This window comes from Oncorhynchus masou, unplaced genomic scaffold (genome assembly GCF_036934945.1).
Source record: "Oncorhynchus masou masou isolate Uvic2021 unplaced genomic scaffold, UVic_Omas_1.1 unplaced_scaffold_90___fragment_2___debris, whole genome shotgun sequence".
Taxonomy (NCBI): Eukaryota; Metazoa; Chordata; class Actinopteri; order Salmoniformes; family Salmonidae; genus Oncorhynchus; species Oncorhynchus masou.
Genome location: NW_027016681.1, coordinates 1 through 15796, shown reverse-complemented (window position 1 = coordinate 15796; position 15796 = coordinate 1). Strand labels below are relative to the sequence as shown.

The window sequence follows — 15796 nt, the reverse complement described above, 5'->3', positions numbered from 1 at the left end:
CTTAAAGCGATAGCTCTCGAAAATGACAAATACACTATATCCTATGGATAACTAGCAGCATTGCTAAAGCTTAGCTCTGGATGAGTAAACTGATATGTGTGTCTGGTCTCTGACACCCAAAGTCAGTAAACTACTTGCTAGTTATAAATAAAATGTGGTAAGTTTGACATTTTTGTGAAATACCTCTTCCTTGGAGGTTTTCGTATTGATATAGAACATGACAAAAGCAGCCCTAAACATGCCCTAAGGCACCTGTATTTATTAAGTGCTGGGAAAAAGAGGACCAGAACATATGATATGAATGATCAAGGACTTGGGACTAGAACCCATGATATGAATAATCAAAGACCTGGGACTAGAACCCATGATATGAATAATCAAGAACTTGGAACTATAAGGTCCTACCTGTAAAATGTATAGTTTGAGTATTTTTCAAGTCCCAGAACTATTTTGTGATGTCTTCCTCTTTCATGACTCAATAAGTATATGACCTTACATACAGTTCATTTTGATTGGCAGCCCAGCATTGTGTGATTGGATTGCAGATACAACCCTCAAAGAAATAAGTTAAAAGGTGCTTGCGCACAAAGAACATTCAGATTTTTCATTGTAAATTGACTTTAGAACATCTCTGACAGATCTCACATGTAAAGGACCACCTAATGAGCAACTCTATGTGAATAACTCATTTTTTACCAAGATGTCAAATACAATCTCAAGGTCACGATTGGTAATGTCCCAACTGACACCATGTTTCCTATACAGTGCACTACTTTCAACCAGAACCCTAAGGGTCATGGTCAAAAGTAGTGCACTACAAAGGAATAAGGTGCCATTTGGGACACATTATTCCAAATTTCAGTTCATAATGGGTAACTGCTCTATGTACCGTGGTCCTGAGTACTGTCCTCTACACTGGCAGTAAAAGTCCTGGTTGTCCAGCACACAGGTTCCTCCATATAGACAGGGGTTGGAGGAACAGGGGCTAGCTGCCACCTCACAGTGAGACCCCATGAACAAGTCACTGCATTTACAGAAGTAACCTGCAATAGAAACAAGTGTATAATGTACAAAATAATATATATAGACTGTGAATAGGACTGTATGGGGATTTATCTATGGCAATAAATGGTGTCTGTCTCCTACCTCCATGAGGCAGAGTGGAGCAGGTTCCTCCATTCATACAGGGCTGAGAGGAGCAGTCTGGAGCAGGGAGGGCCCCACAGCCTGGTTCCACCCCCACCACCTCCTCTACTAAAACATGGGCCTGGGCCTCAGTGTCCAGGTTCAGATCATAGCCATTAAACCTGACAAAATAAAATCAACAGTTATTTAGTCATTTCACAAGCAAGTTTGTCACAAATCACATTACAAAAATAAATAAACAAAAAGGTTGACAAAATGGAGGGAAACATCAAATACCTGACTGCCTCAATACAACCCTGAAGATCACGACTGTGAGACACTGGCAAATGCTGTGAGGCTGTCTTTGCTGTCCTCTGCTGGTCGGATTCAGAAACACCACCCAGGAACAGGCTTCCGTCCAGGTTGAGGGAGCGGAGTGTGCCTGGTGCCGTGCCCGAGGCCGTGTAGAGCTGATCCAGAACCAGCATGGCGTGGTTGCCGTTTACCTCAAGGGATACGGTGTGCCACTGACCATCACTGACCTGGGCACTGTGGATAGAGACGATGCCTGGGCCACTGCCACAGTCAAACTGGCACTGCAGCCTTCCGTCCACTATCTGGGGGCAGGAGTGGGTACATAAAGATAGGAAATGGCTGTTAGGCCTGGGAAATGGCTGTTAGGCCTGGGAAATGGCTGTCAGGCCTGGGAAATGGCTGTCAGGCCTGGGAAATGGCTGTCAGGCCTGGGAAATGGCTGTTAGGCCTGGGAAATGGCTGTCAGGCCTGGGAAATGGCTGTCAGGCCTGGGAAATGGCTGTCAGGCCTGGGAAATGGCTGTCAGGCCTGGGAAATGGCTGTCAGGCCAGGCCTGGGAAATGGCTGTTAGGAAATGGCTGTCAGGCCTGGGAAATGGCTGTCAGGCCTGGGAAATGGCTGTCAGGCCTGGGAAATGGCTGTTAGGCCTGGGAAATGGCTGTTAGGCCTGGGAAATGGCTGTTAGGCCTAGGAAATGGTTGTTAGGCCTGGGAAATGGCTGTTCGGCCTGGGAAATGGCTGTTAGGCCTAGGAAATGGTTGTTAGGCCTAGGAAATGGCTGTTAGGCCTGGGAAATGGCTGTTAGGCCTGGGAAATGGCTGTTAGGCCTGGGAAATGGCTGTTAGGCCTGGGAAATGGCTGTTAGGCCTGGGAAATGGTTGTTAGGCCTGGGAAATGGCTGTTAGGCCTAGGAAATGGTTGTTAGGCCTGGGAAATGGCTGTTAGGCCTGGGAATTGCCAGGGACCTCGTGATATGATATCATCACTATACTTTGGTACCGATTCGATATGTATTGCGATTCCCACGATTCTATATACACTATATATACAAAAGTATGTGGACAACCCTTCAAATTAGTGGATTCGGATATTTCAGCCACACCCGTTGCTGACAGGTATATAAAATTGAGCACACGGCCATGCAATCTCCATATACAAACATTGGCAGTAGAATGGCCTTACTGAAAAGCTAAGAGACTTTTCAAAGTGGCACCGTCATAGAATGGCACTTTTCCAACAAGTCAGTCCCGGTCAACTGTATGTGCTGTAATTGAGAAGTGGAAACATCTAGGAGCAACACAGCTCAGCCGTGAAGTGGTAGGCCACACAAGCTCACAGAACAGGACCGCCGAGTGCTGAAGTACATAGCACGTAAAAATATTCTTATATAGTGCACTCAGGGGCCAGTTAATTAGGTACACCACCCCATTCACGAAAATGGTTTCTAGGGTTTACCGACAATGGTGCGACAAACAAAAAAACATCCATTCAGCGGCAGTCCTGTGGGCGAAAACAGCTTGTTGATGAGAGGTTGAAGGAGAATAGCAAGTATTGTACAAGCTAACAGGCGGACAAATACCGGCGCATTGCAACAGTGGTGTGCAGAACGGCACCTCAGAACGCACAACTTGACGGTCTTTGTCACAGACGGACTATTGCAGCAGACGACCACAGCAGGTTCCACTCCTATCAGCTAAAAACAAGAAGAAGCCCCTCCAGTGGGCACGGCCTCACCAACACTGGACAACTGAGGAGTGGAGGAACGTTGCCTGGTCTCACGAATCCCGGTTCCTGTTGCGTCATGCTGACGGCAGTCAGGATTTGGCATAAGCAGCATTACTTCATGGCCCATCCTGTCTGGTGTCAACGGTACAGACTGGTGGCAGTGGTGTAATGGTGTAGGGAATGTTTTCCTGGCAAACGTTAGGTCCCTTAATACCAATTGAGCAACATTTGAACTACACAGCGTAACTGAACATTGTTGCTGACCAGGTGCACCCCTTCATAGATACAGGGGGTCCGACCCGGTACTAGATTGGTGTACCTAATCAATTGTATAGATGGAGTAGGGTGCCATTTTGAACACAAGACAATGTCATGTTAGAGAATACTGACTAAACACATACTATTTTCCAATGAGGCATGTGAGTGTCTCTACATGTGTACAGTATAGTGTTGTAGTGACTGTATTCACTGTCATTTCTTCTCAAAGTTTAAATCCTGAGTTTATGGCCTGTTTTATTCAAATGTAATTATTGATTTCCCTAACTGAACAACCAACAACAACTTGTGCCCTACTATTTAATAGTGCAGTACTATTGACCAGAGCCCTATATAGGGAATAGGTGCCATCTGGGACTTGTCCATAGACCATAGACCTACCTCTAGAATGCAGTAGTCTGTTCCTCTGGCAAACAGGAGAGTGGCATGGTGGGACAAGGTTCTCAGTCTGAGAGACAGTTTCATCTTCTCTCTATAGCGGTTCTCCATCAGACGGTACCTGATGTAACCCTTCCCACTGAACCGTAGAGACTGACCTCCTGTGGTTTAAAAATAACATATAGATGGACCAGTTATGTGACATCTTACATCTCTGTTACTAATATCTGTTCTGCTGGTGCCTGAAGTAATGGTTATATCGGATCTGAAGAAACAGGAGCCATTCTATTCATCTTGAATGTGAGAATAATGTCTAGCAAAGTTAGACTAAAGAAACAGTCATTGGAACACTTTCTTGGCTGATGATCTGTTTGGTTGTTTGAGTGCCAGACAGTACCTGAGCAGTCTCCCTGTTGGTCAGGTGGACAGATACAGCTGTATGGTCCCTCTCTTTGGTTGGACACACATCCCTCAGGACAGGGCTTCCCCTCACAGAGCTTCAACACAGGACACTCACCACCTATTACCGGACATCTCAAATCATTACAATAAGGGAGAGGACACACCCTAAATGGCACTCCATTCCCTATACAATGCACTACTTTTTGTAGGGAAAAAAGTGCCATTTGGGATGCAGCCGGAATGTAGTGTATTGGACGACTTCTATTGTTTTATCGATAACTTGACGATATGTGATGAGTGATGTGTGTTGGTGTGTTGTGTAGTGGTGTGCGCGGTGTGTGGTGTGTGATGTGTGGTGGTGTGTGATGTGGTGATGTGTGATGTGTGGTGGTGTGTGATGTGTGTGATGTGGTGATGTGTGGTGGTGGTGTGTGATGTGTGGTGGTGTGTGATGTGGTGATGTGTGATGTGTGGTGGTGTGTGATGTGGTGGTGTGTGATGTGATGATGTGTGATGTGTGGTGGTGTGTGATGTGGTGGTGTGTGATGTGTGGTGGTGTGTGATGTGTGGTGGTGTGTGATGTGTGGTGGTGTTTGGTGGTGTGTGATGTGTGGTGGTGTGTGATGTGTGGTGGTGTGTGATGTGGTGGTGTGTGATGTGGTGATGTGTGGTGGTGTGTGATGTGTGGTGGTGTGTGATGTGTGGTGGTGTGTGATGTGTGGTGGTGTGTGGTGTGTGGTGGTGTGTGGTGTGTGGTGGTGTGTGATGTGTGGTGGTGTGTGATGTGTGGTGGTGTGTGGTGGTGTGTGATGTGGTGGTGTGTGATGTGTGGTGGTGTGTGGTGGTGTGTGATGTGGTGGTGTGTGGTATGTGGCAGTGTGGTGGTGTGTGATGTGTGGTGGTGTGTGATGTGGTGATGTGTGATGTGTGGTGGTGTGTGATGTGGTGGTGTGATGTGGTGATGTGTGATTTGTGGTGGTGTGTGATGTGTGGTGGTGTGTGATGTGTGATGTGTGGTGGTGTGTGATGTGGTGGTGTGATGTGGTGATGTGTGATGTGTGGTGGTGTGTGATGTGTGGTGGTGTGTGATGTGTGGTGGTGTGTGATGTGGTGATGTGTGATGTGTGGTGGTGTGTGATGTGGTGATGTGGTGATGTGTGATGTGTGGTGGTGTGTGATGTGGTGGTGTGTGATGTGTGTGATGTGTGGTGGTGTGTGATGTGGTGGTGTGATGTGGTGGTGTGTGATGTGTGGTGTGTGTGTGATGTGTGGTGTGGTGTGTGGTGGTGTGTGATGTGTGGTGGTGTGTGATGTGGTGGTGTGTGATGTGGTGGTGTGTGATGTGTGGTGGTGTGTGATGTGTGGTGGTGTGTGATGTGTGGTGTGTGTGTGTGGTGGTGTGTGATGTGGTGGTGTGTGATGTGGTGGTGTGTGATGTGTGGTGGTGTGTGATGTGTGGTGGTGTGTGATGGTGGTGGTGATGTGTGGTGGTGTGATGTGGTGGTGTGTGGTGGTGGTGTGTGATGTGTGGTGGTGTGTGATGTGTGGTGGTGTGTGATGTGTGGTGGTGTGTGGTGGTGTGTGATGTGGTGGTGTGTGGTATGTGGCAGTGTGGTGGTGTGTGATGTGTGGTGGTGTGTGATGTGTGGTGTGTGTGATGTGTGTGGTGTGATGTGTGATGTGAGGTGTGATGATGTGTGTGATGTGGTGTTGTGTGGTGTGTGAGGTGTGTGTGGTGATGTGTGTGATGCGTGTGATGCGTGATGTGTGGTGTACCTTTACAGAGGCACACAGCAGATCTGTGATGTGGCGGGGTGATGAGGCTGAGTCTAGCCGTGCTGTAGGTGGTCAGGAAGTTCTGGTCCAGGGTGACCACCTCACTACAGAGCATGGCAGGACAATCCAAGCCTGCACATAGCTTCCTGAACACCCTGACCACGCGGAGGCCTGTAACCTCCTGGATTGCACCCACAGAGGCATTGAGCTTACGAAGGAGGATCCCGTCCTTGGTAGTGGTCAGGGGGCTACCGGGAGGTGACCGCTCCAGAGCCAGCAGGACATCCAGGCTACCAGGGGGCTCACAGGGCTGCAGACTGACCAGCTGGACATCACTCCTCTTGATCCCTGCCACCAGGCGCAGTGCCCTCAGGAAGCCCCTCCAGTGCTCCCCTACGAACTCCTCGGGGCCCACCCCAGCCAGACGGACGGCCACGGAGCTCTCCAGCATGCGCTTGGTCACCTGGTGGACGTGCACACTGACACTGGTTGCCGTGGTGAAGCGTCCGTCAGTAACAGTGACGTTGAGCAGGTAATGGCCCAGCTTGAGGACGTGACCCGGCCGGGTCACCAGACGGCCATCTGAGGGGGACAGGGAGAACAGTAGTGTATTGGCTAAATTGGGCTGGAGGTTGTAGGTCAGAGAGTCATAGAGGTCCTGGTCAGTGGCTCGGATCTGACCCAGCACCCCACCCGGATAGGCCTCTCCTGGGGTGGAGATGAGTACCTCCAGGGGGAGGATAGCAGGGGGGTGGAGGCTCTCTTGGATCACCCTGATATTGATCACTGTGGAGGCCAGGATTGGTGGTCTGCCACTGTCTAGCACCTGAGGAAACACAACAGAACCACAACCATTACATCATTACAACCTATCACTATAATCACTCAGGATAAGAGGATAAAATAACAGGCTTGCAAGTGCCATTGATGACCAGAGGGGGGAGTTGGTGGACTTTGAGTCACTGCTGCTTCTGGGATCAAAGGACAGAATCAATACTGTCAAGGCAATCTATACAAACTCTGGGATTAAAGGAGAGAATCAATACTGAAATTAGGGCAATCTGTACAAACTCTGGGATTAAAGGAGAGAATCAATACTGGAATGAGGGCAATCTGTACAAACTCTGGGATTAAAGGAGAGAATCAATACTGAAATTAGGGCAATCTGTACAAACTCTGTTATGATCACAGAAGTTTACAACCATTCCAGGTGTTTCCAGTGAACCTACTGGTGCTCCCTGATACAGACAGCAGGTATACTACCCTTCCACTATTCCCTGGGTGCCAATTAAGCGGATGTCGATTAAGGCAGCCCCCTGCAACTCTCTGATTCAGAGGGGTTGGGTTAAATGCGGAAGACACATTTCAGTTGAACACATTCAGTTGTACAGCGGACTAGGTATCCCCCTTTCCCTTTCAACCACTCCTGTGTTTCTAGTGAACCTACTGGTGCTCCCTGATACAGACAGCAGGTATACGACCCTTCAACCATTCCTGTGTTTCTAGTGAACCTACTGGTGCTCCCTGATACAGACAGCAGGTATACGACCCTTCAACCATTCCTGTGTTTCTAGTGAACCTACTGGTGCTCCCTGATACAGACAGCAGGTATATGACCCTTCAACCATTCCTGTGTTTCTAGTGAACCTACTGGTGCTCCCTGATACAGACAGCAGGTATACGACCCTTCAACCATTCCTGTGTTTCTAGTGAACCTACTGGTGCTCCCTGATACAGACAGCAGGTATACGACCCTCCAACCATTCCTGTGTTTCCGGTGAACCTACTGGTGCTCCCTGATACAGACAGCAGGTATACGACCCTTCAACCATTCCTGTGTTTCTAGTGAACCTACTGGTGCTCCCTGATACAGACAGCAGGTATACGACCCTTCAACCATTCCTGTGTTTCTAGTGAACCTACTGGTGCTCCCTGATACAGACAGCAGGTATACGACCCTTCAACCATTCCTGTGTTTCTAGTGAACCTACTGGTGCTCCCTGATACAGACAGCAGGTATACGACCCTTCAACCATTCCTGTGTTTCTAGTGAACCTACTGGTGCTCCCTGATACAGACAGCAGGTATACGACCCTTCAACCATTCCTGTGTTTCTAGTGAACCTACTGGTGCTCCCTGATACAGACAGCAGGTATACGACCCTTCAACCATTCCTGTGTTTCTAGTGAACCTACTGGTGCTCCCTGATACAGACAGCAGGTATACGACCCTTCAACCATTCCTGTGTTTCTAGTGAACCTACTGGTGCTCCCTGATACAGACAGCAGGTATACGACCCTTCAACCATTCCTGTGTTTCTAGTGAACCTACTGGTGCTCCCTGATACAGACAGCAGGTATACGACCCTTCAACCATTCCTGTGTTTCCGGTGAACCTACTGGTGCTCCCTCATACATTCCTGTGTTTTCAGTGAACATGGGTAGCCATTTGATTAGCTGTTCAGGAGTCTTATGGCTTGGGGGTAGAAGCTGTTAAGAAGCCTTTTGGACCTAGACTCGGTGTTCCGGTACCACTTGCCATGCGGTAGCAGAGAGAACAGTCTATGACTAGGGTGTATTTGACCATTTTTAGGACCTTCCTCAGACACCGCATGGTATAGAGGTCCTGGATGGCAGGAAGCTTGGCCCCAGTGATGTACTGGGCCGTACGCACTACCCTCTGTAGTGCCTTGTGGTTGGAAGTCGAGCAGTTGCCATACCAGGCAGTGATGCAGTCAGGATGCTCTCAATGGTGCAGCTGTAGAACTTTGAGGATCTGAGGACCCATGCTAAATCTTTTCAGTCTCCTGAGGGGGAAGAGGCTTTGTCGTGCCCTCTTCACAACTGTCTTGGTGTGTTTTGACCATGATAGTTTGTTGGTGATGTGGACACCAAGGAACTTGCGGCTCTCAACCTGTTCCACTACAGCCCTGTCGATGAGAATGGGGGCATGTGCTCGGTCCTCCTTTAGCTGTAGTCCACAATCATCTCCTTTGTCTTGATCACGTTGAGGGAGAGGTTGTTGTCCTGTAGCTGACCTCCTCCCTATAGGCTGTCTCATCGTTGTCGGTTATTAGGCCTACCACCGTCATCGGCAACCTTAATGATGGTGTTGGAGTCATGCCTGGCCATGCCGTCATGAGTGAACAGGAAGTACAGGAGGGGACTAAGCACGCAGCCCGAGGGGCCCCCGTGTTGAGGATCAGCGTGGCAGATGTGTTGTTACCTACCCTTACCACCCTGGGGTCGGCCCGTCAGGAAGTCCAGGATCCAGTTGCAGAGGCAAGTCCTGGTAATCCTTCTGGCCCTGCGGCCTTGTGAATGTTGACCTGTTTAAAGGTCTTACTCACGTAGGCTTTGGAGAGCGGGATCACACAGTCATCCGGAACAGCTGATGCTCTCATGCATGTTTCAGTGTTACTTGCTTCGAAGCGAGCCTAAAAGTAATTTAGCTCATCTGGTAGGCTCGTCTCACTGGGCAGGAGGATAGAATTACGGTAAGATTTGCCAAATGGAGGGCGAGGGAGAGCTTTGTACTTTGTAATCTCTGTGTGTGGAGTAAAGGTGGTCTCAAGTTTTTTTCCCTCTGGTTGCACATTTAACATGCTGGTAGAAATTGTATTTTATTTCACCTTTATTTAACCAAGTAGGCTAGTTGAGGACAAGTTCTCATTTGCAACTGCGACCTGGCCGAGGTAAATGAGGTAAAACTGATGTATGTTTCCCTGCATTAAAGTCCCCGGCCACTAGGAGCACCTCCTCTGGATGAGCGTTTCCCTGTTTGCTTATGGCCGTGTCTGGTGCTCCCTGATACAGACAGCAGATATACATCAATGGTTGATCTATTACTAATAATTTACTGTATCAAGAACAAAACATATATCAGAAAAATGTAATACTACTGTTAGCCTAATTAGCATTTTATGAATGTAGTCCAACCTGAGCATGTAGTATGTAGTGGTCCTTTACTGTGCGGTCCAGCAGTGTGGTGGTCCTGAGGGTTCCCTGGGGGTCTATTAGGAAGGAGCCTCCCTCATCTCCCCCAAGGATAGTGAAGGAGAATGGGGGGCCGTTGTGGGAGGCATCCCTATCTGTTACAGTCAGCTTGAGAACACTGCTCCCTACTGGGACACTATCCTGGGGTAGAGAGTGGAGAAGGAAAGAAAGATGGGGACAGAGGGAGGACGAGAGACAGAGAGAGGGGAGAGAGAGAGAGAGAGAGAGAGAGAGAGAGAGGGAGAGAGATTCCATATCCATGCCTTTCGATGTTGATTCAGGAGCTACTGTTCAGAGGCTTAATGAAGCTCCCTCGTTTATCCTTTCTCTTCTCAGCTATACATCCTGTATCTGTACCTCACACTATTCCTTACACTCATCTGCTTCAAGTGCAACTCTATGGCACCCAATAACATTTCTGAGGCGTCTTCAGTTAACTTGCACCCTTCAGCTAAACCTCACTTCATTTAAGAAGTGTAGTCAGTGTTGTCAGATTTAAATCTCTCTCTCATCTCTCCGTGGCATGTCTACCTCTGACCTGTCTGTCTTACCTGGATGACAAGGCTGTAGTCAGCCTCAGAAAACACAGGCGCATTATCATTCACATCCGACACGTCAATGTTGACCAGGGCACTGCTGGATCTGGATGGACTCCCACTGTCTGATGCCAGTACCGTCAGAGTGTACGCAGGCACCTAGTTTAACACAGAGTAAAGGGGTGGGGAAAAAATCTACTCTAGACTTTGTGAGTAATTAAAAACAATTGAGGCTTGTAACATTGCCAATACTTGTCTGCTTCAAACTGATAATTGGAGTGTTAATTGTGCCCTGTGGAATGAGAGGAACATGGGAAGAACGTGGAAAGTTAGTTAGCTACCTTTTCTCGGTCTAACGGGCAAACAACCTTCACCTCACCGCTGACCGTGTCTATGGTGAAGGGCCCGGCTTGGTTGCCCTTGATGATTGAAAAGTGGATGTGATTGTTGGAGGGACCATCAATGTCATCAGCCATCACCTTAACAACAAAGAACAGAGTGCATGAATGGACATGTTAACACTAGTAACAATAGTGCATCAGACGTTTTCTAGTAAAATGACACTGCAGGATTTCCCTTTCTTTCTACAGAGCATTTGAGTTCAAATCAAAGTTTGAAAATGTTTAATTTATAGTGATTGGGGTTTTAATACCACTGGACACTCACCGTCAACATGGTCAGGCCCATGTCGGTATCTTCACTGATCACAGCAGAGTACACCTCTTGGCTGAAGACAGGCGAGTTGTCATTGACATCTGTCAAGTAGATGGTTACCGTGGCAATGTCACCTTGGCTCGTCCTGCCTTTGTCCGAGGCCTGTACTGTCAAATAGTGCTCATGGGTCGCTTCATAATCCAGAGCCTTGGTCACAAATATGTCACCTGTAGACACACATACATACGCTCAGTAAAGGGACACTAAACTCACATGACTAGGACAGCCTTTTCAATGGCAATCCTCCATTCATGTCATAAACAATAAAGTTGACATTTATAGTATAGCTACCGGTGTGTGAGTTCATGCTGAACATCCCATGCTCGTTGCCGTTGACGATGGAGTAGGTGATGTCAGCGGTGGCCTTGGGGTCTCCGCTAGCCGCAAACACCCTGACCACCTGGGTCCCCAAGGTGACGTCCTCTGACACCGTGACGCCATAGTCCCTGTTTTGGAAGGCCGGGGGTCTGTCGTTGAAGCTGAGCACAGAGACCAGCACGGAGCAGACAGAGGACAGTCTTCTGGGTGAGCCCTGGTCTGTGGCTCGGACACGCAGCGTGTACCCAGCCTGGGTTCTCACCAGGGGTCGCTCCACACGGACCAGCCCTGAATGCTGCTGGACGGAGAACCGGCCATCGGCTGAGTCCTCAAAGGAATACAGGATCCTGCTGTTGTTTCCTAGAGAGAGGGAGAGGGACAGAGAGTTAATAAACGCACAGCCATCTCCACTCTATCCTACATGAACAATCCAGATGAAATGGGAGGTCAATGGCATTTTGACCCGAGCTTGCCCAGCCCAAGCATATCCATTATACTATATCTGACCACAGTCATTTGTTAAGATAACTGCACGGCAGCTGAGTGAATTGGGGCCAAATCTCTCCATGATCTCAACGACCTCCAGTCATCAGATGACAAGGCATTTCATTAACTGATCCTGAACGATGCGCGTTATTGAGGCCAGGGAGAGTGAGTCTGTCTGTGATGACATGGACATCCTCTGGGCAGGTCTGTGTTTAGGTCTGTGATTAGTGTAGACAATAGGGTTGTTTATGATAGAGGCCCAGCTGGGGCACGACATGACTGCCTCACAACAACAGGCCCTGATGAATACAGCCAGGCAGGCATCACAAATGAAACCCAACTCCCGCCATTTATGATGCAACCAAAGAAAGAGAGGAGTATGCTGCATAACTCAACTCTTATCACAGATTAAAGTCTGTCTGGCTCTCCATCACAGCAGGCACCAGTGGAGATACAGAAAGTCCAAGGTAGGAGTCCATGGAGAAATATCCCGGCGAAATACAAATGGCTCCAAGGAAAGCAATACTTTCTCAATGTGAAGTGCTGAAAAGCACCAGTAAGAGGTCAATTAGAGGTATATTGGAACAACAATTTGTTGTAAAATCCACACAACAACACTGTTGTTGCACAACTACATCATCATACAGTAAACTCTTTCTGCTGGGAACAGAACCAAAGGTTGCGTCCCAAATGGCATACTCCCTATTCCCTACAACATAATACATTACATTTGACCAGGCCCTTATGGGCCCTGGTCAAAAGTAGGGAACTAAATAGGGAATAAATAGTGTCATATCCAGCGTGGCTTATATTAGTGCATTCATCTTAAGATAGCTAGGTGAGAGAACCACATTTCACAGTCATAGTAAGTGCATTTTCCCTCAAAGTAGTAATCAGCAAAGTAGATGCACTTGTAATTTCATACTAGCAAGTGTTTTAAAATATATACTGTATATATATATATATATATATATATATATATAGACCATGTGTGGGTGTGTTTTCACCTTGGTTAGGGCTGTTGACTGAAGCAAACTCAAGTCAACATATATAACTCATAACTCATATTGCTGAGGACCAATGGACAAAAGCACTGTCCGTATCAATCACTCACTGCATTAAGTCCATATAGAGGAAGTCTTTCATTATTTTGTTGTTGTTTTCCTGTTGCTTGGTTGGAGAGGAAATATTATTTACACAGCTTGCCGGTGTTTAATTGGATTTCGAGGAATATTTGGGCTTGACTGTTAACTGTTAAGAGGAAAGGACTACTGTCAATAACATACTAAATAACATTGTCAGCTTATCATCAAAGCAATCTTTTTCCAGTTGAATAATTCCATCAGCCTGGGCCTTGTTCATTTGTGTTTCTATGTGTGTGTGTCTTCCGTTAATACCAGGATAAAGCACAGACCTCATTCTCTGTCTCACTACATAATTGACTACTTGCAACAAAGAGCAAGTGCTTATGACTTTGGAAACTTCTGCAAGACTAACTTCAAAAGGTATACCACACCAACCATTTATTTTGAATGTGAATTAGGACTTTTGTCAAGGCTCTTTATCCATTACATCAGCATATCTATTCTATTTGATCCGTAAATCGTGATATCGCCGCACATTTATGAAATTAGCTCTGTCTAATAACTGGATATATCTTATGAATACTTTTTGGTAAGTTAATGCCTCTTACCTGCATCCAGATCAGTGGCCTGTAGCTGTGCCACATACGTGTTTATCTCAGTGTTCTCAAAGACCGTGACTGGGTAGGGGTCAGCTGTGAACTTAGGAGCGTTATCGTTGACATCTCCCACTGTTATCACCACATTAGCCTGGCAGTAACGCTGTCCTCCGTCATCCGCTTGTACCAGTAGACTGTACACATCCCTCTCCTCACGGTCCAACGGCAACAGGGTTCTCAGCCGGCCTTCAGAAAACACACAGCACAGACAACTACGTCTTAGGTTCTACAGGCTCCACTCCTAGAACATTTACTGGTAACATTTGGTGAACAATTTTCACCAAACATGATGATTATATGTTTGATTGATATACAGTACCTGTGTCTGATTCAATGCTAAAGTAATCAGCCCCATCTCCAGAGAGAGTGTATGAGATCTGAGCGTTGGATTGGATGTCTGCATCAATGGCAGAGACTTGCAGGACCAGCCTCCCTCCAGGAGCGTTCTCAGGGACTGTCTGGGCATAGAGAGCCTGTAGAGGAGTCATGGGCGTTACATGAGGTAAACAACTCTGTAAGAAACTCAACAAAATACATAGAAACTTTTGGACTTCATATTACATAGAAACTTCGTAGGGTCATTTTTTTAAAAGTACTTTCACTCTGTTACAGTATGTTCTCTAAGTGCCTTTGTACTGCCCAACCCTTACCCTCTCACAGACAGGACTGTTGTCGTTTTGCACTGCCCAACCCTTACCCTCTCACAGACAGGACTGTTGTCGTTTTGCACTGCCCAACCCTTACCCTCTCACAGACAGGACTGTTGTCGTTTTGCACTGCCCAACCCTTACCCTCTCACAGACAGGACTGTTGTCGTTTTGCACTGCCCAACCCTTACCCTCTCACAGACAGGACTGTTGTCGTTTTGTACTGCCCAACCCGTTTTTACCCTCTCACAGACAGGACTGTTGTCGTTTTGCACTGCCCAACCCTTACCCTCTCACAGACAGGACTGTTGTCGTTTTGTACTGCCCAACCCTTACCCTCTCACAGACAGGACTGTTGTCGTTTTGTACTGCCCAACCCTTACCCTCTCACAGACAGGACTGTTGTCGTTTTGCACTGCCCAACCCTTACCCTCTCACAGACAGGACTGTTGTCGTTTTGCACTGCCCAACCCTTACCCTCTCACAGACAGGACTGTTGTCGTTTTGTACTGCCCAACCCTTACCCTCTCACAGACAGGACTGTTGTCATTTTGCACTGCCCAACCCTTACCCTCTCACAGACAGGACTGTTGTCGTTTTGTACTGCCCAACCCTTACCCTCTCACAGACAGGACTGTTGTCGTTTTGCACTGCCCAACCCTTACCCTCTCACAGACTGGACTGTTGTCGTTTGCATCGAGGACACTGATCTCCACAGTGGCTGTGGTCACAGACGTTCCATCGGAAGCAGTGACGTTCAGGAGGTAACTGTCCCTCTCCTCCCTGTCCAGAGCTCTCCTCACCACCACCCTCCACTCCCCCTGAGAGTGCTCCAGGTCAAACTGAGCCCGTGGATCACCTCCTGAGAGGCAAAATACATTTAACAGTCAGGGTAACAAACAATTTATCCAAAACAACTCAAACACCCCTGTAACATTCTGTAATTCAAAGACAATCTGTTTACTCAAGCCAGCTAGAGTACCTGTGATGAAACAGCAGATTGGCTTGTTGAGGTCTTCAGAGTCTCTGTCGGTGGTCCTCAGGACTGTTATGGCCCTGCTAGGAACGGGGATGTCCTCACTGACGCTGGCCCTGAACACCTCTGCCGTGAAGTGCATAGGATTGTCATTGACGTCTACCACCGTCACCTCCACTGTGGCAGCAGTATTCAGCCTCCCGTCATGCCCTCTGTCTGTAGCCAGTACTGCTACTGAGTACTGGTCCTGCTGCTCCCGGTCCAGCTCCTTCAGGGCTGTGACCCACCCTGACTCTTCATCCACAGCAAACATCCCCAGGACATCTACAGAGTTTTGATACTGGTCCAGACTGTAGGTAACCTGGCCGTTCACTCCTGAGTCCAGA

At 47.8% G+C, this 15796-nt stretch overlaps 1 protein-coding gene across 1 annotated transcript; it reads right to left on the bottom strand.

The window, feature by feature from the left end:
- Window positions 1–857: 857 nt before the first annotated feature.
- Window positions 858–15790, bottom strand: LOC135539027 (protocadherin Fat 1-like). The gene is made up of 15 exons (XM_064964912.1): window positions 15417–15790; window positions 15100–15296; window positions 14107–14260; window positions 13740–13973; window positions 11534–11920; window positions 11195–11409; window positions 10870–11007; window positions 10544–10687; window positions 9936–10133; window positions 5998–6823; window positions 4217–4339; window positions 3823–3980; window positions 1423–1742; window positions 1147–1307; window positions 858–1043 (listed from the first exon to the last, which is right to left on the bottom strand). Exons 1-15 carry the CDS (start codon window positions 15721–15723, stop codon window positions 859–861), a joined length of 3747 nt encoding a protein of 1248 aa, XP_064820984.1. The 5' UTR covers window positions 15724–15790; the 3' UTR covers window position 858.
- Between the last annotated feature and the right edge of the window lie 6 nt (window positions 15791–15796).

What these genes read in the sequence shown, in the direction of transcription:
- LOC135539027 (XM_064964912.1), bottom strand. Translation starts at nt 15,723, where the DNA reads ATGTTTGCTGTGGATGAAGAGTCAGGGTGGGTCACAGCCCTGAAGGAG. An exon ending in ACTACATACTACATGCTCAG is followed by an intron (nt 6,824 to 9,935) that starts GTTGGACTACAT and finishes GTGTTTCCTCAG; the next exon opens with GTGCTAGACAGTGGCAGACC. An exon ending in CTCCACTCTGCCTCATGGAG is followed by an intron (nt 1,044 to 1,146) that starts GTAGGAGACAGA and finishes TTTCTATTGCAG; the next exon opens with GTTACTTCTGTAAATGCAGT.